Source organism: Cololabis saira, chromosome 15, assembly GCF_033807715.1.
Source record: "Cololabis saira isolate AMF1-May2022 chromosome 15, fColSai1.1, whole genome shotgun sequence".
Classification (NCBI taxonomy): Eukaryota; Metazoa; Chordata; class Actinopteri; order Beloniformes; family Belonidae; genus Cololabis; species Cololabis saira.
In genome coordinates, this window is record NC_084601.1 from 37451059 (window position 1) to 37474553 (window position 23495).

Genomic DNA, 23495 nt, shown 5'->3' on the forward strand with positions numbered 1-23495 from the left:
CTCATTTATTCATCTTTAGGGTTTGTTATGGTGTGTGTGTGTGTGAGGGAATGTGTGCATTTGTGGTTCTAACCACCAGACGGCGTCACTAATGTTATTCATATTCATTTAAACTACTAAAAGTAATTTACATATATTTTTTTATTTATTTATTTTAAGAAGAAAAAAGAAAAAATATGTATTTGTTTGAATTTTTAATTAAAATATAAAAATCAGTCGTTAAATATGGATCAAACCGTAGACTTGTATTATATGTTTAATCTTCTTGAATAACAAACATCACCCCTGGCACATGTTCTGTTTTTTATTTGTATACTGTTCTTGTATACCTTTTTGTGATAATTCTTTAAAATAAAGTTAAAACAAAAAAAATGTAATAAGGTGAACTAAAAAAAAAAAAGAATCAAATCCTCCAAAATATCAGAGAATTAAAAGCTAATTAAAATTAGCAGGTGTTGAAAAGCGGAACCCGATTAAACTTCTATAAACACTTTTATTTTATTTTTTTTAAACAATAAAAAAAACGTAAGTGATCAGTCAGGGTACTTCTGAAGAAGCTGGGCTTTTTGAATCATGCAAGCTTTTAAATATTTCTTGTACTGAATTATTTCGTTTAGATATGCAATAAAAATAGGATTAATTTTCAAAAAGAGACATTTATGAATAAAAAAATTAGCCAATATAATTAGGTCAACAAAAGGTCCTAGTTAGGCTACAAGAGAAAAAAAGATGCTCTAAGGTTTCGATGTCTGCGTTACACTTCTATAAACACTTCATATATTTTTTGTGCTTTTGTTTCAGTTATTAGTTGTAAATATTTTAAATATAATCCAAATTCATTTAAAAAAACAACAAATTTGGGGGATGGCTTTAAATATTTATTTTTATGAATAAAGAATTTGGCTAGACAGAGGATTACATTACAACAGAGCTCATCACTTTTGTTTTGTGACATGCAAAATGTTATATTATCTCTAGTAATAGAAGTTGGGAAGGATAAAATCCTTTGCTCTATCCATTTGTGAATGTCAAGCCAGAACATAAGTACCACACCACATGAGAAAAATATATGGTCCGTAGTCTCTATGCCATTTTCACAGAATGAACAAATATTATCATCAAAACCAAAACGTGATCTGTAGTTCTTTGGAAGGATATATGTTGTTCATAATTTTGAAGTGTGTTTCTTTCACTTTGAGTGGAATAGGTAATGTTAGATACATTTTCCTTAATTTAGTAGTGGAATTTTTATCAAATTTGTGTAGAATGCCATTTTTGTTTTGTCTTTCAGGGAACAGGTTTTCAATAACAGTTTCTAATAAAATGATTATCACATTTTTTGTCTGAGATTAAAATCCCTTGAATTAACAGTGGCTGTATAGGTTGACTAGACTATATTTTAGATTATATTTTGGATATTTTGGATCAGAAATATAAATTATTTGGGGAGTGCTTTATGTAATTAAGTAAAGTCTGATTTGGAAGGTTTGAACGTATGTTTAACCTGGAATTCTTCAGGAAACCGTTTAAACTCCTAATAGTAATTTACATATATATTTTTAATTATTTTTTTAATATATATATACGTGTTTGAATTTTTAATTATAATACACAGTCAGTTTATAAAAATCAGTCGTTAAATGTGGAACAAATCCCCCAAATATCAAAGAATAAAAGGGGGAGTGGCCTAGCAGGTGTTGAAAACAGCGGGAACGGAAACCGTTTAAACTCCTAATAGTAATTTACACGTTTTTTTTAATAATTATTTTTTAAAGAAGAAAAAAGAAAGTGTATACTTGTTAAGTGTTTGTTATTGTGTGTGTGTGTGTGTGTGTGTGTGTGTGTGTGTGTGTGTGTGTGTGTGTGTGTGTGTGTGTGTGTGTGTGTGTGTGTGTGTGTGTGTGTGTGCGTGTGTGTGTGTGTGTGTGTGTGTGTGTGTGTGTGTGTGTGTGTGTGCGTGTGTGTGTGTGTGTGAATGTGTGTATTTGTGGTTCTAACACTAAACGGCGTCACAAATGTTATACATATTAATTTAAACTCCTAAAAGTAATGAAAAAAATGTTTTACTTTATTTTATTTTTTTTAAGAAAAAGAAAATATATACTTGTTTGAATTTTTAATTAAAATACACAGAGTCAGTTGTGAAAAATCAGTCCAAATATCAGATAATAAAAGGGGGCGTGGCCTAGCAGGTGTTGAAAAGCGGAACCGGAAACCGTTTTAAACTCCTAATACACATTTTTTATTTTTTTTTTAAAGAAGAAAAAAGAAACTTGTTTGAATTTTTAATTAGAATACAAAAAGTCAGTTTATAAACATCAGTCGTTAAATGTGGATCAAATCCTCCAAAATAGCAGAGAATAAAAGGGGGCGTGGCCTAGCAGGAGTTGAAAACCGGAACCGGAAACAGCTGCGTCGCTTCGTCTCCTCGAAGATTCCTGAATACCAGCCTATGGTTACTGCTTTATTATTGCTTTAAATGTGTATATACGACCTACAGATTAGCACTCCAGCTAAAAACAGTGGCCGCGGCTGCGGATATAACTCCTGTCCTCGGTGTTTGAGCTGGTTTCTGCTCTGCTGCTCAGGGTTCTTAGTTAGCCAGTTCTGCTAGTGTTCCAGTCGCTGTCCGAGGTGCTGGAACCAGAACCGTCTCTTTAATCTATAGGATTCTCTGCAAACACGGTGACTCGGTTTCTACCGGTCAAATTAGCTCGGTTTGCAGGTACCGTCCGTGTTTTCAGCCCTGCTGCAGGATGATTCCTGCTAGCCCGTTTACAGCTCTGCCAAGCGTCGTGATTATTCAATAATATGATGAACAAACACCAGCTGCCATGCGGCAGGTGCACCAAGACCCATCCCTTTAATCAGGCTTTTAACTGACTCTTTTAACTCTTTATACAGGACTGTCTCAGAAAATTAGAATATTGTGATGAAGTCCTTTATTTTCTGTAATGATTTCCACTTAAAATAAGTAGAAACAAATCTCATTACACTTAAAACAAGACTCATCACTGGAAAAAACAACAATTTTCACCTGTTTCAAGTAGATTTTCACTTAAAATAAGTAGAAAAATCTGCCAGTGGAACAAGATTTCTTTGCTTGTAATAAGAAGATAAATCTTGTCCCACTGGCAGATTTTTCTACTTATTTCAAGTGAAAATGTACTTGAAATATATTATGTTATTATTGTTAACATAATAATACATTGTTATTATTGTTAAATTGTTATTATTATTATTATGTTATGTTGTTATTTTTCTGGTAATGACTCTTGTTTTAAGTGTAATGAGATTTTTTTGACAAAAAATGAGACATTTCAACTAGAAATAAGACAAATATTCCTGTTAAGATTTTGAGTTTTTGCAGTGTGTACAGGACTGTCTCAGAAAATTAGAATATTGTGATAAAGTTCTTTATTTTCTGTAATGCAAAAATGTCATACATTCTGGATTCATTACAAATCAACTGAAATATTGCAAGCCTTTTATTATTTTAATATTGCTGATCATGGTTTACAGCTTAAGAAAACTCAAATATCCTATCTCAAAAAATTAGAATATTCTGGGAATCTTAATCTTAAACTGTAAGCCATAATCAGAAATATTAAAATAATAAAAGGCTTGCAATATTTCAGTTGATTTGTAATGAATCCAGAATGTATGACATTTTTGTTTTTTTAATTGCATTACAGAAAATAAAGAACTTTATTACAATATTCTAATTTTTTGAGCCAGTCCTGTAATTTTCTATGCTCACCCCTATTTTTATTGGATCTTACTACTCTCGTTTTATATTAATCTTTAGCTTATCTTGTTTTATTATCTCAATGTTTTATCTCAATGTTATATGTAAATGTTTTAGTCTTTATTTATGGTCTATTTTATGCATTCTATTGTCTTATTCTCTTAGTTTCTAATGTCTTGCTTTCTAGGATTTTATGTTATGTTATACTTTTAAACTCTTTTAGCGTGTATTTTACACTCATAGCCTTAATATCTTAATATGTTTTATGTTTGTGTATTGTTTTTATGTAAAGCACTTTGTGCTGCATTCTATGCATGAAAGGTGCTCTGTAAATAAAGTTTAATTTGATTCATTTGTTTGACATTGCAGCTCCTTGCCGACTGTTTCCTCAGCACTTTTTTTTTTTTAATCTCGACTCCCTGCAGCTGCAGGATCTGGTTTCTGAGACCGACACAAACCAATGCGGCCAGGAGGAGGAGGAGAGGATAACAGGGTGGGAGCCCACTGAACCATAAACCGCAGGCCAGGCAATCAAGATTCGGTTTTCATACAGCAGAGGGAGCTTTTACTGAAGGTATAATAATGTATTATGGTATTTGTGGCAACATATGGTTATTACAGGGGTGGGCAATCCTGGTCCTCGAGGGCCGGTGTCCTAAAGGTTTCCCTGCTTCATTGCACCATGATACAAGTGACTGTGTCATTAACAGAAATGTGCAGACCTTGATGACAAGCTGATGACGATGATTAATTAGAATCAGGTGTGTTAAAGCAGAGAAACATCTAAAACATGCAGGACACCGGCCGTCGACCAGGATTGCCCACCGCTGGGTTATTATCATTTTCATTTGTGCAGGGTTCCTACGGGTGCTTGAAATCCTTGAAAGTGCTTGAATTTCAATGTTGTGTTTTCAAGGCCTGAAAAGTGCTTGAATTTTAGTTTAAGTGCTTGAAATTATTGAAGTTTGAAAGTGAAGTTTTTGTGTGATTATATTTAATATCGACTGCCAGATTAGATGGCAAACCAAGACTTCTTGCAGATAGGTGACACATTTTGAAACATAGAAATGTATGTCAAAAAAGAAAATTACAGGGCGTTCACAGATCTCTCTGTGCGAGTGTGCCTGAAGAATGCCAAGTGTGTTCTCCTTTAATTTCTAAACGTTTTGCTATTATGAAACATAACTAAATGTTTACAGCATGATACAATGTACGTAATTGTGATGAAAAGCGGAAAAAATAATTATGAGTATATATATATTCCTGTAGATATTTTACCCCAGCGATAAGGTGCTTGAAGATTTTGAAATTGACCCTTGAAAGTGCTTGAAAAGTGCTTGAATTTGTCCTTGAAAAATGTGTAGGAACCCTGTTTGTGGCCCTGTCCCAATTTCTTAATGCATGCAGCGTCGTGCTGTTTTTTGTGTGTTTTTAAAAGAATCTATTTTTATTCCCTGTACAGATTGTGGTGGTTTGAGTCCCCATCTCCCCCTCACCATCATGACGTCTTCTATGCTCCGGCGGCAGCTGAAAAACCTGGTCCAGAACTATTCTGAGGCCGAGGTGAAGGTAAGAGAAACTGAATTCAAGCAGTGAGTTTTTATGACTGATCTCAGACTGCAGGCACATTTTATTTATTTTTGTATTTATTCAGTTTAAGATTACAGGGACAATGCACATTAATAAACACATCTGTAAATGTGCCAGTTCAGCCATCCTGGCTAATTTTCAACAGCAGTCCCTGGGCAGGTGTGATGGCAACTACACTGTGCACTTCATAAGGGCACATAAGAACACAGAAGAGCACATAAAACACTTAATAATAAAAACAATAAATACGTAAAACATTAAACAAATAAAACACGCTTCATGTTATTTGAGCAGGTCACAGAGTATGGTCACACTAGTGTCCGACCGATCAGCCTTTTTTTCGATTATTTCGATCACCGATTAGGGGAAATCAAAAAGACCGATAGCCGATATCAGCCGATACGATTATTACCCTTTTTTACCTTTTTGGGAGAAAACAAATTTCAATACAAGAATTCATTTAAATGAATGGTGAGCAATTTATTGCTTTAACTAGGAAGGACAGCAATATTCACTTCGCACGGCTCACACATCAAAAGTGCAAATTATGGAACATCAAACAAAACAAGCAGCATTTCAGTTATTAAAAATAACATTAAGTGAATTTTCTCTTTACATAAAATAAAAAAGGTGCCTATAAAAAATAACAAATTAAGAGGAATAAAAGCCTCAATTTTAGAACAGTCAGGCACAATACTCCCAATTCCCAGACCCAAACCACAGCAAGTGCCTACTTGGAGGTAGTAACAGTAAGCTAACTAGTACACATGACAAACAACCAAACAGTACAGGTTGTGAAAATGGCTACACGGGTTGTTTTTTTAAGTGCAAATATTTACTTAAGTTTACTTTGTTTGAGCATGTTGAACATTCTTAATACAAAAAGAAAATGCAGTATTTCAGTAAATTTCTTAATTTTTCTTTAAAAAAAAAAAAAAAAAAATCGAAATTATTTATTTTCGATTTTTTTTTGGGGGGGGCGATACCGATTATTAATAAAATTATGAATATCCAATTCGATAATCGGCCATGGCCGATTATCGGTCGCCCACTAGGTCACACACTTGATTGTCTTTTAACCATGATTTTAACTTGATTTTAAATGAATATGTGTCATTGTTTCTGATAGATGTTGGCAGACTGTTCCATGTATGAGATGCTCTTACTGAAAAAGCTGACTGTCCAAAAGCAGTCCTCCTCCTAGGTATCATGCAGTCCCCTCTTGCTGCAGACCTAGTACGACTATTGTCTGTTGTTTTCTGCTTAACAAAAGCACTAAGAGGGGGAGGAGCTAAGTTGTGCAGTATCTTATAGACAAGACAAGCATCAGTGAATTTGGTTAGATTATCCCAACTCAGTAATTTGTGATTTCTGAGGCAGTTACAGTGATGATAGCTGTTTGGCTTCTTGTCAAGCACCTTAATAGCTTGGTGGTATGCTGACTGTGCAGATTTAAGTGTTGTACAGGACGCTTGTGCCCAACTAGTCAGACAATGTGACATGATCATGGCATTGAAATATACCGGTGTGTTTCTCAAATCAGAACTAAAACATGATCATATCAGTTCTATGTTTCCATCAGCCATTTCTTCTATGTTATGGAACAAAGGTTTTTAGCTTTACTAGTAGGGACGTTTCACTTCAAAGTCAGTTAGAGAAAGACTGAGAAATTGCTGCTCAGTTGAGACATATGTAATCATTAGGGCTGCAACACCTAATTGATTAAAATGATGGATAACATCATAAATTATAAAAAATGTAGAAAAAAAATTAATTACATGATTAATGTTCATGTCATTAAATGTCTGTGGTCTGTATATTCATCACATCATTAACCAATCTCAAACATGATATGCAATAGTTTTGAAATCATGCTTAATATAAATAAAAGATCTTTCTACAAGAAAATATGTAAAATTTGCTGCAGAGATTGATTGGAAACCCAAAAGATTTGCAGGAATACTGTAAAAGAAAGTATGTTGTCTCAGCTTAGGAGAACGATCGAAAAATAAATTCAGTTGCCTTAGATGATGAGTTTGTTTCCTGATGTTTTGTTTAAAGAAGTAGTTCTGCAAATAAGCCAGCTCCTGTCATCCAAACATTGAAATCACACCTGCAAACGAAAGGGACATAACAGTGGTGGCTGTGGTCTAACTGGGATAATGGACATCATGACATCGGGCATATGACACATACTGGTAGTACCTAATAGGGCTGGGGATCGATTCAAATGTCAAGAATCAATTCGATTCCGATTCTTAAGATTCAGAATCGATTATCAAGATTTGATTCGATTCGATTCCGATATTGATTTGGGTCCGTGTTATTAAAACTGTTTTTTGAGCTGTTGCCTGAATTATATGAATGTAGTTATGCACAATATTACTACTAGTATTATATTGAGATTCAACAGCAAGTATTGCAGCTAATGATGCTGTAAGGACCAATCAGCTCCCAGAATGCTGATAGAACTGCTTTCAGAAACATCGTGTGGGTCAGAATTACCAAACATTTCCAGGGACGAAACAGAGACGGATGAAATCGGTTTTATTTTTTCCCACATTCCGTTTTTATTTGTTCCATTTTCGGTCTATTTTGGTTTTTAATTTTTTAGCATTTGGTTTTTAGCATTTTTTGCAAATGTAACCCCAAGACAGTATATAAAGTAATGAAATATAGACAATTTATGCAATTATAACCTAACACTTTAATGTTTTCATACCTTTAAACATATTTAAAGGCAAAAACATGGCACCAATTATTCTCGTGTCCAACAAAACATTCCTTTTTTCGGGATAAACAAAAAAATAACCAAAAGTTGTAATGTAATGATGAAAAAAAAAAATACATAAATAAATAAAATAAAAAAAAAGAAAGAAAAATCGATCTTTAGACATATGAATCGATTTTTAGGAATTAATATGAGAATCGATTTAGAATTGGGAAATCGATTTTTTCAACACAGGCCTAGTACCTAAACTGTGCATGTATTTCTGATGCTGTTGGAAAGCTGTAACCTGTGACAAAGCACCCTCTTGTGGCAGAATATGGTCAGTATTCAAATCAGATCTGTATGGTGCAACACTGGGATGTCCTACAAAAAATGATTCTGTGCTCCGGTTAATATTAATTTTGTTGCACCAGTGTGTCACGAGCCTGAGCTCTGCATGTGAGAAATGTGCAGGCAAGTGTAGTTATTCCCTGGTATTTGTAGTCCAACTTTTGATTCCCTGCCTGGCTGCTAGGACTACCCAGCGTGCTGTCCTCAAACTAATGGATTGTCCAAATAACTCTTAATTGCAGCCTTATAATCAATAATGTCCCAGTAGAACTGAAGTCTAAGGCCCTGTCCCAATACTACCACTACCCCTCGTTTTCATCACTACTCCTAAATTTTGTGCGTTCCCGTGAGGGTAGTGGTGTCCCAATTCCTCTTTTCACCTAGGGGGAGTGGAGAAAACGAGGGGTAGTGGCTATGAATTGTCCCTACGTTTGTAGGGATTTCTGATCCTCACTAGCTGATCTAGGGACCCAAAAATTTCCCAGAATGCTTTTCGTCGTCATTTGCGGACTGAATCAAAAAATACAAACATGGCGGACATTTCTTATTTTTTATTGAAATAAAATCAATATTTTGAGTTAGTTTCTGCAAAATGAGTTTTGATTACATTTCTAGCGAGAAATATATATTTTACTTTCATAATATTCACTCAGTGAATGTACATAATCACATTTTTGCAACCTCGCCACAATAAAGGCTGATTTATGGTTCCGCGTTACACCAACGCAGGCCTACGGCGTAGGTTACGCGGCGACGCGCGCCGTACGCCGTAGGCTCTGCGTCGATTTAACGCAGAACCATAAATCAGCTCCGGAGCCGGCAGGCAGAAAGAAATCCCGAAATTTTCGGAGCAAATTTCTTAACAGGCTTAACAACTGTTAGATTTCATCTATTAAACCAACATTTATCTTCCTAAATTATTTATTTCAGCCAGCGGTAATTCTCCACAGAGCTGCAGGTTTCTCCCCGGGACGACGGCGCAGGTTGACCTGGCGATCAATCCTGTACGTGAGCTGCTCCGGCTGCTGCTGCTGCCCCGGTCTCATCATCGCCGAAAACATCAGATCAAATTTCTTAACAGGCGTTATTTGTATAAACTGAGCCCAGGTTGGGGATCTTAACGGTTAATTTTACGCCTGAAAAAATATTAAAACTTAATAAAGTGGCATATTAACAGCGCTACAGCTGAAGTTAAAACAGCTTTTGGCTCTCAGCTTCCTGATTAGGAGTAGGGATGAAAGTAGGGGTAGGGGGAGTATTGGGACAGGCCCCTGGGAAGATTTCAAGTGCCCTAAATCTGCGAGTGAAAGAAAGTAGGGCTAGTGAAGAAAAGTAGGGGGTGTATTGGGATTGAGCCTAACTGTTTAGGATGATGGACTTCTACACTGATGCCCGTAACTCAAACTGGTATTGGCTTCCACCATCTTCACTTCCCTGCTTCTTCTGCAGGTGAGAGAAGCAACATCCAATGACCCGTGGGGTCCGTCCAGCTCTCAGATGGCTGACCTTTCTGATCTTACCTACAACGTGGTGGCCTGCAACGAGATAATGACAATGCTCTGGAAACGACTTAAAGACGACAAGAACTGGAGACACATCCACAAGGTGAGCGATGAGAAACACACAGGGTTCATACGTTTTGAAAAAACCTAGAAAAGTCATGGAATTTGAAAATTTCATTTTCAAGGCCTGGAAAAGTTTTGGAAACATAAGTTCACCCCAAAAGTTTTGGAAAAGTCCTGGAATTTATTTTTCTCACTTAATGATAACATTTAGTAATAACTGCCTATAAGTGGGGCTGGGTATTGTTAAGAACCTCACGATTCGATTCGATTTCGATTCTTTAGATTTCGATATTGATTTAAATGCTTCGATATTGATTCAGTAAGATGTAGAAATACACAAATACCTGTTGGCAATTTTTCATTGTTTTTATTTTCATGCCTATAACACATGGCATGTTACTTCACATAGAAATGAACTGAGCAATTAAACTTAGCAGCACCATAATGGCTCACTTGTGCATTTGTACAATAGTACAAAAGTTCAAATTAAAAAACACATGACAGTTCTGTGTCAACATGATCCGCAGGTTTGTCGTGTTGCTGTTGTATTTTAGTTCTGCCTGGCACAACTTAAGCTGCTTTCACATAGAGCACGGTTTGCGCCGTAGGGCGCAGAGTCGGCCGAGAAGTAGGATGAGCTCTCCACAGATCCTGATTAAGAGTCCGTTCATCATCACAAAAGCTATGGAGGGTGATTTTGAAATATCTTGTGGAGAAAGAGTTAATTTTTGAGGTAAACGAAATTAAATATTGGGGTTTACAGAAAAAGGTCATCACTATGATGAGTCCAGATTTAACCCGTTCCAGAGTGATGGGTACAAGGTAAGAAGAGCGGTGAATGGTCTCAGGTTGTGAAGGGCTCGTTTAAAGACCACGAGACTTGTCTTCACACTCGGATCGTCCCCCACAGGCTCTACATTTTAATCCTGCTGAGAATGTTCGGGATGTGCTGGAGAAAACTCACATGGCGGTCTTACTTTATATTATAGACTATATTTTAGTTTGCACTTTATATGCTATATGATAGATAGATCTATCTATCTATCTATCTATCTATCTATCTATCTATCTATCTATCTATCTATCTATCTATCTATCTATCTATCTATCTATCTATCTATCTATCTATCTATCTATCTATCTATCTATCTATCTATCTATCTATCTATCTATCTATCTATCTATCTATCTATCTATCTAAAATGTATGTAACTATCCATGAAAGTAAATGTTGCAAATGTAACGATGTAGGGCTGCACGATTCTGGACAAAATGAGAATCACGATTTTTTTGCTTAGAATTGAGATCACGATTCTCTCACGATTTTTTTCCAATATAAAATTTATTGCACTTATTACTTTAACTTTGCAACAGCTGAACAAAAATATAATAACAATAAACATCTCTTGTCTTCTTTACACAAACCTTTGAATAATTTAAACAATAATAACACTTTTGAACAATATTTGTTCCTCCCTGAGTTGAACACCTTTTCAGAAAGGGGACTTGTAACAGATCCTGTAGTTCTGAGGCAACAAATTATTCCTCTGGCTGCTTTTTGCTGTAACAGCTGACATTGAACATAAAAACAATAAACATCTCTCTTGTCTTTAAATAATTTTAACAATAACAATTTTAACAATATTTATGTGCAATATGTGTCAGGTGATGAGAAAGGTAGATGTTTCTCCAAATGTAATCCACAATCATTAACAAAATATAACAAACATGACAACATGATAGTTGACCATGACAGGACTACAACAACCTAGAACATAGGCCTAGTCCTTTTTTTATGCAGCCATCTTTAAAAAAAAAAAAATATATATATATATATTTTTTTTTTTAAATCGTCGTCATTTGGAAATGAGATTGCGTTCAAGCATGAATCGAGATCGCGATTTTTTTTAACGATTAATCGTGCAGCCCTATAACGATGTGACTTTCTATGAGCGTTTCAAACCAAAAAGTGTTTGTTTTATGTGTGTTATCACCTGGTTTATTCCTATCCATAACAAGGTGTGGTTTTGGGAAGAGCTAAGTTGCATAAATGTTTAAGGAAGCTTAATGGATGGTGATTGATTTGTGGAACCGTTTGTTTATGTGCCCACATTCTTTATCGTAGTCTCTGACCCTGCTGGAGTATCTGTTGAAGACCGGTGATGATCGCGTGCTTCTGCAAATGAAAGACAACATCTACATCGTCAAAGCTCTCACAGAGTACCGCTTCGTTGAAAAGGACGGCAAAGATCAGGTGATGGTTTGCTCATGATAATGTCCTTAGCCTTTTAACCTCCATTAAATTATGTCATGCTCTGCATTAAAGTTATCAGTTATGAAAACGTTCATATCATTGCACTCCTTTTAACTTCCAGGCCAGGCTCAAAACATCCGTGAACATATTCACTGCAAGCGTTCAGATTAAGAAGCACTTAACCTTTACCATTTAGACATTTACAAGTTTAAGCGTGACTTTCTTCATCAGAAGAATTTTGTGTGATATAATTAGTTTAAATATTTGGAGTTGGCCTGCAATTTTGCAAATACATGTTTTGCATAAATGGAGAATGCCAAGTCTAAAGTCTAATATAATCATGTTTTTCTAGGGTGGTAATGTGAGGGAAAAAGCCAAGGTTGTCCTGGTTCTTATGGAGGACGATGAGAAACTGAAGGCAGAGAGAGACTTTGCTGTCAAGACTAGAGAAAAGACGTCAAAATCTGCCGCTGGTGATCCACTCTATCTTAACATATCACTGCTAAAAAAATATATATATATATATTTTTAGATTTTTGCTCACAAATCTTAATTTCCTTCCTGTCCATTTTGACCAGCGTCGTCGACTGATAATGTTAAGGATCCGTCCTATAAGCCGTGCTACGTTGCTGGGACGTCGGGGCTTCCTTCCTTGGACAACATACCGTCCGTTGCAGATCTGACCGCCTCGTTTGCTGCTCGCAAGGAGGAGCGACTTCGACAGGAAGCTGAGAAGAAAGATGTTGAAAGAAGGGTGAGTGTAATGCATGTTACAATTGAGCACAGAAACATTATCATTATGTAATTATTATATGTTATCTTGTCTTCCTCCAAAACACTGCAAGATGATGTTGTGGAATTGTTGTTTTTCCCCTTTGTCTGCATAAATATTAATAGTTAATACCAATTTTGGCAAAACCCACATATATATGCATTTTAATCTTGCAACAGGTGTGTGTGTGTGTGTGTGTGTGTGTGTGTGTGTGTGTGTGTGTGTGTGTGTGTGTGTGTGTGTGTGTGTGTGTGTGTGTGTGTGTGTGTGTGTGTGTGTGTGTGTGTGTGTGTGTGTGTGTGTGTGTGTGTGTGTGTGTGTGTGTGTGTGTGTGTGTGTGTGTGTGTGTGATATGCATGACACACATACAAGTATCTTTAACTGCTCATCCATATTTAAGTATACCAATATGAAGATGTATACATGCAGTCAACTAGTACATATACATAGTAATTTGTGGGTAGAAAAGGAAAAAAAAATGAAAGACCAATGTGCAAACATCTAGGACATAATTATGTGCATGCCAAGTAGTGGCATGACCATATTGCAATCGTCCAGAATGGCCCAAAGGGCAATGTTGCTAGCATTTTGCTAACAAGCTAAAGTCGCACAAGTCCCACTGCGCACCAGCAGGTGTACAGCATGACCCCGCTCTGATGTGGGAAAAAAAAATCCCCAAAAAATAAAACACAATTCAATTCAATTTATATAGCGTCTAATACAACAGATGTTGTCTCTAGATGCTTTCCAGAGATCCAGAACATGAACATAAACATAAACATAAACCCCCAAGCAATTATTACATAAACAATGGCAGGTAAAAACTCCCATAGTGGGAGAAAAACCTTAAGCCAAACAGTGGCAAAGAAAAACTCCCCTTTAGGAGGGAAGAAACCTTGAGCAGGACCAGGCTCATAAGGGGGGACCCTCCTGCCGAAGGCCAGACTGGGGGAGTCAGGACCGTCAGCAGCACAGCAGGCAGGTGGAAGCAGCAGTGGGATGACCAGAGGGGGGGGTGCAGGCAGGCGGAAGCAGCAACAGCAGACATCCACGTAGGCAGGCGGAAGCAGCAACGGGATGACCGGGGATGGGGGGGGGGGGGCGGGAACACAGGCCAGAACGCAGCTCCCGAGGCTCCAGCCTGCAAACATGCACAAAAGAGAAAAAAGGGGGGCCGGCACAAGAAACTACAGGAACGATGGACAAAAATGATAGCTATGACATATCTATAATAAATAAAAATGGTAATGGTGAAGAGAGGCAGGGAAAAGGAGAGGAGAAGAAGGGTGAGAGGCACCGCCCAGCGGATCATGTCGGTCCCCCCTGCAGCATAAGCCTATAGCAGCATATCTACTGCGAAGCTATATTTGAGACTAACTATTATAGTCTTGTTCTATAGCTGCAACTATGACTACTGACTCTAACACACTAGAGTTTACACTACCTAGAGATTTACCAACACCAGCTAGAGGTTTACTAAACACTAACTATAGGCTTTACTAAACAGAAAGGTTTTAAGTTTAGTTTTAAAGGTGGAGGTGGTGTCAGCCTCCTTAACCCAGATTGGAAGTTGGTTCCAAAGTAATGGTGCCTGATAGCAGAACGCCCGCCCTCCAAATCTACATTTAGATACTCTAGGAACTACGAGTAAACCTGCACCCTGGGAGCGGAGAGCTCTGCCAGGAACATAAGGCACTATCAAATCTTGTAAATACTGCAGAGCTAAGCCGTTTTGGGCTTTATATGCAAGTAATACAATTTTAAATTGAATTCTGAATTTTACAGGTAGCCAATGGAGCGACGCTAACACTGGAGAGACACACAGCTGGAAAACCTGAAAAAATGAAGGCGATATATTAGTATACAGAAAAGGTTTCCCATTTCTTATTATTATTATTCCGCACTCTTTTTTTCGTCCGTTAATAAGGCCCGAACCGCAACGTGCACCCATGCATAGCATACATCGTTGGATGCGTCTCCATCGTGCCTCGATGGGCATTACTTTTCTCAGTCAAAAATGTTACCGTGGCAACGCTGGATGCCAAAAAGCAAAAAAAAGGCGAAAAAATTCGGACGCTTATTGCTCGGCCGAACTTTATCGTATAGACATCGTTTAAACTTAAACACTCGGCCCGATTGGCACTAACGGACCGTACAACCTCATTATGCCAGTTATTACAGTTTTTGCGATATTTACCTCTTTTTTTTTCCCCCCATTTCACTGTGAACGCTTGTTGCTAGGCAACAGGTTATCGTAGAGACATCATACAAATGTCCCCAGACTCGGCACGCTGTGGACTTCAACATATTCAAATTTCATGAAGCTGTGATTTAAGGAAATTTTACGTCAAAATCCATGCCAAACGGCCCCATCCCCAAAGGTTTATTAACAACCCTAAACCACACCCCATGCAGCGAGCACAGGAATGAATGCAATACAACCGTCAACACCTCAAACTGACATAGAACCACCCCGAACACAACCACTACAGCCCAAACCAAAGCAGCTAGAGGGGGACGAATGGGCAGTCGGGCATGCCCATATCAAAATTTCCTGAAATGTTCTAGTTGTCCTAATAATTGTTTAAATAAGACTGGATTACTTGGTGTTTGAATACTCAATTTAAATACATCACTTCGGTCTTCTATATAATGCATAATTATTTCATTGCCACCGAAGTGTGTCTAAATTATTAACTTTGCCATTTTGGTATTATAGGCCAAGATGAGTGAAGATGAATTAAAATGGGAGGATGCAGGCAAAGATGCCGATAAACAAGGCGTTGCTTGGGGAGGAGAGGAAGCGAAGGAGGAGGAAGCTCCTAAAGAAGCTAGCAGCGATGCCTGGGGAGCAGCAGCCAAAACGGATGAAGATCCATTCGCAGCGCCGAAAGACAAACCTGATCCCTTTAGTGCAAAAACAGAAGACCCTTTCAATGCACCCAAAGACACAGAGGATCCATTTGCTGCACCTAAAGATCCATTCAGTTCTAGTAATGGCGATCCCTTCAATGCTCCAAAGAATGATCCGTTCAACGCTCCAAAAGATGATCCGTTCAATGCCCCAAAGAATGATCCATTCAATGCCCCAAAGAATGATCCATTCAATGCCCCAAAGAAGGATCCATTCAATGCCCCAAAGAATGATCCGTTCAACGCTCCAAAAGATGATCCGTTCAATGCTCCAAAAGATGATCCGTTCAATGCCCCAAAAGATGATCCGTTCACTGCTCCAAAGAATGATCCATTCAATGCCCCAAAAGATGATCCATTCAATGCCCCAAAAGATGATCCATTCAATGCCCCAAAAGATGATCCATTCAATGCCCCAAAAGATGATCCATTCAATGCCCCAAAAGATGATCCATTCAATGCCCCAAAAGATGATCCGTTCAATGCCCCAAAGAATGATGCGTTCAATGCCCCAAAAGATGATCCATTCAATGCCCCAAAAGATGATTCATTCAATGCCCCAAAAGATTCGTTTAACGCTCCAAAGGATGATCCCTTTAACACACCAAAGGACGATCCATTCACTGCCGCAAAAGACGATCCGTTCACTGCTCCAAAAGATGATCCATTCACTGCTCCAAAAGAAGATCCGTTCAACGCTCCAAAAGATTCGTTTAACGCTCCAAAGGATGATCCCTTTAACACACCAAAGGACGATCCATTCACTGCTGCAAAAGAAGATCCGTTTAACGCTCCCAAAAATGATTCTTTTCTCACTTCATCAGATGATCCTTTTGGTACCCCAATGGATGAACCCTTCACTGCTCCAGGACCAACACTCACTAAAGGACCGTCTGCAGAATCACCAGTATCTAAAGATGACCCCTTCACTGCCGCCACCACACCACCGAAAGATGCTTTTTCAGCTTCAACCGAAACAACTCAAGATGACCCCTTTGCGGCTCCAACAACGCCTCCTAAAGAGGATCCTTTTTCTACAGATTCCAAAATTACAACGGAGGATCCCTTTGGTGCCCCTTCGGCTCCCCTTAAAGAGGATCAGTTCACAGTGCCATCCAACCCGCCGACGGGTGACGCCTCCGATCCCTTCGGTGCCCCCTCCAGCTCTCCACCAGGGAACGATGCGTGGGGAGCTCCCTCTGCTTCCAAAGAAACGACGGGTGCAGATCCCTGGAGAGATGGGGCCCCCGCCCCTCTCGATAATTCTGACCCATTTGGAGACGCATCCCAACCAGACGATGACCCGTGGGGGTCGCAAGGTAAAAACACAAGTGTCATCCATGCAAGTGGCAGTACATTTCTGTGGTGTGATAGCGTAACCCCCCGCCGAGCCAGTCGTCTTTATTATTAGGGCCCGAGCACTTAAAGTGCGAAGGCTTTATTGTATCTGTAGAAAATGTTTTTGTTTTTCTCGTTTTTCTTCCAACGAAATGAGGGCCTTTTTGCCCCCCTAAACGTGCCCCAAAAGTCACCAAATTTTGCATGCAAGCCAGGCCTGGCGAAAAATCTTGTATTTAATGGTTTGCATTAATGGGCGTGGCCTAATGGCTCAACAGCGCCCCCTAGAAAACTTTGTGCCTCAAGCCCCACAATACGGTTTGACGTACATGCACGAAAATCGGTACACACCTGTATCATGTCGCAACTTAAAGAAGAGTCTCTTGGCGTCATGGCTGAAACCGAACAGGAAGTCGGCCATTTTCAATTAATCGTGTAATTTTGGCGCAATTTATTCCATTTCTTCGGCCGTTAATACGGCCCGAACCGTAACGTGCACCCAGGTGTTTATACATCAAAATGTGTGTCTCCATCCTGCGACGATGCACATTACTTTTCTCAGTCAAAAGCGTTACCGTGGCGACGATAGACGCCAAAAAGAGCACCCCCCCCTTTATCTGATTGGTCCATATTGGATTTCCTACTTTCTGCCATAACTTTTGAATGGTTTGACATAGAGACTCGTGGGTGGTGCCATTTGACTCGGTTTTGAGTCCTTGAACAAAATTGGTGCAAATTAGCCTCGCCCCTTCTTCTGATTGGTCGATATTTGATTGTCCCTATTCTCTGCCATCACTTTTGAACAGGTTGTAATAAAGACATGTGGGTGGTGTCATCTGACTCCGTTTTGAGTACTTGACCTTCATTGGCATGAATTAGCCCCGCCCCTTCTTCTGATTGGTCAACATCTGATAGTTCCTATTTTCTGCCATAACTTTTAAATGGTTTGATACAGAGAGTCGTGGGTGGTTTCATCCACTAAATGTCCAGGCCTGAAGAATCTACATCAAGTCATACAAGCTTCCACTGCAGCCTGAACGTGCACAAGGGTGCGAGAGCCCGTTCATCGCTACTTGCAGCTTTAATTTTTTTTCCTTTTAGATAGAATGAATCTTGGACAGGCTACCTGACTCCAGCTTTACTTGCAGTAGGAACTCTTGCCGATGCTTTCCGCCATATCCTTTATCCATCTTTAGTCAACAAAACATGCCAAAGTGTCACATTCATTTCAGCTATGAGGGAAAATAGTCAGATTATGCAGGCCAATAAGGGTGGTCCACTGTATAGTAACTATATTTAGATGCTCTAGAGTACATGGCTCAGCTGAGAGAGGTTAATTGAAATTAAAAAGTAATCAAATCAAACTTTATTTATATAGAACTTTTCATACACGAGTAACGCAAAGTGCTTTACATAATAAAATCAACATTTAACATAAAAAAACTCACACACTCATGATAAACACTCGTAAACTCATTAAAAACACACATCTGGTCATTTTCAAACAGATCCTTACTTTAATACCCACACATCACACATTTACCCTCCCCACATAGGCATTAAAACATCACGAACATCGTAAACATAAAAAACATCATAAATAAATAAATAAATAGAGCCTCCCCACCAATGACCAATTAGGGCATCTCCACTATATATAAATTATAAATTTAAATTATAATTACTATATGTCTATTTATCCATTTCCTATCCCTGGTTTATTCAGTTTTGCATCACAGTCTATGGGCTGACACAGAGACAACTATAAACACCAGCTCTTATTGCCAGTTTGGAATCATAATTGATATAAAATGCATGTCTTTGTACTGAACAACCACTTAAAAAAAGAAAGTTGTCCCTGTAGACGGGTCACACATTAACACACAGTTCACGTAACAGAAGAACGTCGTGTGATCCGGTTCAAGCTGAATACCACTAAACCAAAACATAAAGCTTAAAAGTGCATTCCTTTTGTCTCACGTCTCCTTGTTGAGACTTTTAGTGTGTTTTTCTTCTCCTGTCTTAGCTCCAGCTCCGGCCACTACAGGCGACGCATGGGGAGCCCCCGCTCAGCCCTCAGACTCCTCCCCGTCTGGCGACCCATTTGGAGATGAAAAATCTAAAAGCAATGATCCCTGGGGAGCTCCGAGCAACGGCGGAGGTAAACTGGACTCACTGTCTGCAATGATCACATAACTATATGTTCTGTCATTCATGTGCACTAAGACATTAAATACTTTGTTCTGATCCAGTTAGAGCAGCGGTCGGCAACCCAAAATGTTGAAAGAGCCATATTGGACCAGAAACACTTTTTTTTTCATTATGCACTTCGAGAAAAAAGTTGAAATGTCGAGAAAAAAGTCGAAATGTCGAGAAACAAGTCGAAAAGTTGAAATGTCGAGATTAAAAAGGAAAGGAAAAAGGGAAAAAGAAGAAAAAAAGGGAAAGAGAAAGAAAAGAGAGCCATATTGGACCAAAAACACTTTTTTTTTCATTATGCACTTCGAGAAAAAAGTCGAAATGTCCAGAAACAAGTCGAAATGTCGAGATTAAAAAGGAAAGGAAAAAGGAAATGGAAAAAAAAGAAGAAAAAAAAGGAAAAGAGAAAGAAAAGAGAGCCATATTGGACCAAAAACACTTTTTTTTTTCCATTATGCACTTGGAGAAAAAAGTTGAAATGTCGAGAAAAAAGTCGAAATGTCGAGAAACAAGTCGAAAAGTTGAAATGTCGAGATTAAAAAGGAAAGGAAAAAGGGAAAAAGAAGAAAAAAAGGGAAAAAAAGAAGAAAAAAAGGAAAAGAGAAAGAAAAGAGAGCCATATTGGACCAAAAACACTTTTTTTTTTCATTATGCACTTCGAGAAAAAAGTCGAAATGTCCAGAAACAAGTCGAAATGTCGAGATTAAAAAGGAAAGGAAAAAGGAAATGGAAAAAAAAGAAGAAAAAAAAGGAAAAGAGAAAGAAAAGAGAGCCATATTGGACCAAAAACACTTTTTTTTTCCATTATGCACTTGGAGAAAAAAGTTGAAATGTCGAGAAAAAAGTCGAAATGTCGAGAAACAAGTCGAAAAGTTGAAATGTCGAGGATAAAAAGGAAAGGAAAAAGGGAAAAAGAAGAAAAAAAGGGAAAAAAAGAAGAAAAAAAGGAAAAGAGAAAGAAAAGAGAGCCATATTGGACCAAAAACACTTTTTTTTTCCATTATGCACTTGGAGAAAAAAGTTGAAATGTCGAGAAAAAAGTCGAAATGTCCAGAAACAAGTCGAAAAGTCGAAATGTCGAGATTAAAAAGGAAAGGAAAAAGGAAGGGAAAAAGAAGAAAAAAAAGGAAAAGAGAAAGAAAAGAGAGCCATATTGGACCAAAAACACAAAAAACAAATATGTCTGGAGCCGCAAAAAATGAAAAGTCTTGTATAAGCCCTAAAATGAAGGGAACACATGCTGCATGTATCTATATTAGTTATAACTGGGGAAGATTTTTTTTTTTCATTATGCACTTCGAGAAAAAAGTCAAAATGTGAGAAAAATGTCGAAATGTCAAGATTAATGTTGAAGTACAATTTCTAGAAAAAAGTAGAAATGTCTAGATTAAAAAGGAAAGGAAAATGGAAGAAAATAAGTTCAAACATTTTTGAAAAAGCTCCAGGAGCCACTAGGGCGGCGCTAAAGAGCTCTAGAGCCGCGGGTTGCCGACCCCTGAGCTAGATAATACTGATCCTGCTAAAATGCATGCTTGTTTTTAATTGGACTTTCCTGCCTGAACTGAAACATCACTGTTTCTTCTCCGAGGACGTGCTTTTCATATCTATAAAAGTCTATTTGCACGATGGTTTTCTCTCATTTTCTTCACATCATCCTCCAACTTCCCATTTATAAGCACCGGGCTGATAAACTTAATCAATTAACCTTTTCTTCTGCTTTGCTCTGTCTTCCTTCCCGACCTCTTCCCGAAAGAAAACACCTTTTAGAGTGGCATTGGACCTTTATTGTATTGCAGGGAAATGGACGCCGCAGGAAGACGACACGCGCAGAAAGACTGCTTCATTTTTGGGCTCCGCAGGGGCGTCACTGGTGGACTTGGACGATCTGTTCTCTTCTAACCCCAAACCCAGACAATTCCCTTTTACCCGCCGGCCCGCTCCCCAAACACAAGCCATTGGTAAGGACGGGAAAACGGCTCCACTTTGGGTGACGGGAAACGTGTTTGACGAAGACTTTACGTGGATTTATGTGTGGCTCACTTGACTGGGAAGGATGCATGATCAACCCCAGAGAGATGTTAAATATTACCCGCTCACGTGTTTCAAATGCATTTCACTACTGCTCGAGCGAGGTCTCCAGAGAAAGAGGGAGACTTTGCCAATGAGTTTGTGTGGAAAAGCTAAAACCGCGGCCTCGTTTTGCTGAGCCATCCCTCCCCCTGCTGTTGTGTAGATGTTATGTACACTATGTATGAGCATTAGTGACTTATTGTGAAGTTACACTGCAAAAACTCAATCTTAACAAGAATATTTGTCTTATTTCTAGTTAAAATGTCTCATTTTTAGTCAAAAAAATCTCATTACACTTAAAACAAGACTCATCATTGGAAAAAACAACAATTTTCACCTGTTTCAAGTGGATTTTCACTTAAAATAAGTAGAAAAATCTGCCAGTGGAACAAGATTTTTTTGCTTGTAATGAGAAGATAAATCTTGTCCCACTGGCAGATTTTTCTACTTATTTCAAGTGAAAATTTACTTGAAACAGGTGAAAATTGTCAAATAAATTATTTTTCTGGTAATGACTCTTGTTTTAAGTGTAATAAGATTTTTTTTGACTAAAAATTAGACATTTTAACTAGAAATAAGACAAATATTCCTGGTAAGATTTTTTTAGTTTTTGCAGTCGTTACCAGAAAAATAATTTGTTATTTGATAATTTTCACCTGTTTCAAGTAGATTTTCACTTAAAATAAGTAGAAAAATCTGCCAGTGGAACAAGATTTTTTTAGCTTGTAATGAGAAGATAAATCTTGGCAGATTTTTCTACTTATTTTAAGTGAAAATCTACTTGAAACAGGTGGAAATTGTTGTTTTTTCCAGTAATGAGTCTCGTTTTAAGTGTAATGACATTTTTTTTTTACTAAAAATGAGACATTTTAACTAGAAATAAGACAAATATTCCTGGTAAGATTTAGAGTTTTTGCAGTGTACTCTGTAAAGAGACGAGTCTATTAACCAGGAAAACGTTCTCACTCCTCTCTCTGCTCTGCTTTGGTGCATTTTTCTCTTTGCTGGAATACTTGGAACTGTGTACTTCCCCTTCCCCCCTATTCCCTCATCCCTTTTCCTGCATCTTCCTCTCACTCCTCATCGTTTCCCAGGAGCCATCAGAGCCGAGGGCCTGGCATGCGGTCCTGCGGCCAAATCAGGGGCTTTTCCACAAACATCCGACCACGGCTTCGGTCACTTTCCCTCCAGCCTAGCACCCACATACGGGGTGATTTCCTCCAGTTTTGGAACTGTCAATCCTTCAGGTAAAGCTCCCCTTATTCAGCAGCCGTCGGACGCCGTGGGAATGTTTAACTCTGCTGCCAGTTTGCTTCAGGGAGCTCAGGTGCAGCCGGGACCTGCAGCGGTACCAGCTGACGGAGGGAATATACAAATGGCTTTTCACTGGGATTCTCCTTGTGGTGGAGCGGGAATGATCCCGTCTGGATATCCTGTGGGAACGGGAGAAGCTCTGTCCGGTTTCTTCAGAGGGAATCAGTCAGCAGGAGCGGGAATCATCAGAGATTCCTCTCTGCCGTCTGGGGGTGGAGGCAAAAACAGTAATCCATTCCTGGACATTTGAGCATTTATACATTCCTTATTTTGTATTTGTTTTGATAAACTCATGTCTCATCTTACAAAACAGACATAGGAGGGCAGATTTTCTTTCCTGTCTCTCAAAGGTAGACCAGGTTTTTGGTTGTCCATCTATTTAAAATCCATCTGGACTTCCGTCTGGCGGTTTTTATAGACACTGATGAGCTGATTTGTCACAGTTTTTCTTTAAAATTTGCAAGACGATGACAATTCACACTGCAAAAACTCAAAGTCTTAACAAGAATATTCGTCTTATTTCTAGTTAAAATGTCTCATTTTTAGTCAGAAAAATCTCATTACACTTAAAACAAGACTCATCACTGGAAAAAACAACAATTTTCACCTGTTTCAAGTAGATTTTCACTTGAAATAAGTAGAAAAATCTGCCAGTGGAACAAGATTTTTTT

At 38.2% G+C, this 23495-nt stretch overlaps 1 protein-coding gene across 6 annotated transcripts; it reads left to right on the forward strand.

Moving 5' to 3' along the window:
• LOC133460742 (epsin-1-like) lies at positions 1-23378 on the forward strand. 6 transcript variants are annotated; one of them, XM_061741485.1, is made up of 11 exons: positions 1-20; positions 4174-4322; positions 5211-5317; positions 9849-10004; positions 12090-12218; positions 12571-12691; positions 12797-12972; positions 15710-17222; positions 19268-19402; positions 21237-21398; positions 22605-23378. In XM_061741485.1, exons 3-11 carry the CDS (start codon positions 5249-5251, stop codon positions 23072-23074), a joined length of 2931 nt encoding a protein of 976 aa, XP_061597469.1. In that variant the 5' UTR covers positions 1-20; positions 4174-4322; positions 5211-5248; the 3' UTR covers positions 23075-23378. The 6 variants fall into 6 exon arrangements, with proteins under 6 accessions (XP_061597469.1, XP_061597468.1, XP_061597465.1 ...); XM_061741484.1 differs by having other exon boundaries at positions 11-30; XM_061741481.1 differs by lacking the exon at positions 1-20 and adding an exon at positions 2397-2455.
• Positions 23379-23495: the final 117 nt, after the last annotated feature.

Coding starts and splice junctions, on each gene's coding strand:
- LOC133460742 (XM_061741485.1), top strand. CDS start 5,249: ATGACGTCTTCTATGCTCCGGCGGCAGCTGAAAAACCTGGTCCAGAAC. Junction 19,403..21,236: donor AGCTCCGAGCAACGGCGGAG/GTAAACTGGACT, acceptor ATTGTATTGCAG/GGAAATGGACGCCGCAGGAA. Junction 21,399..22,604: donor TCCCCAAACACAAGCCATTG/GTAAGGACGGGA, acceptor ATCGTTTCCCAG/GAGCCATCAGAGCCGAGGGC.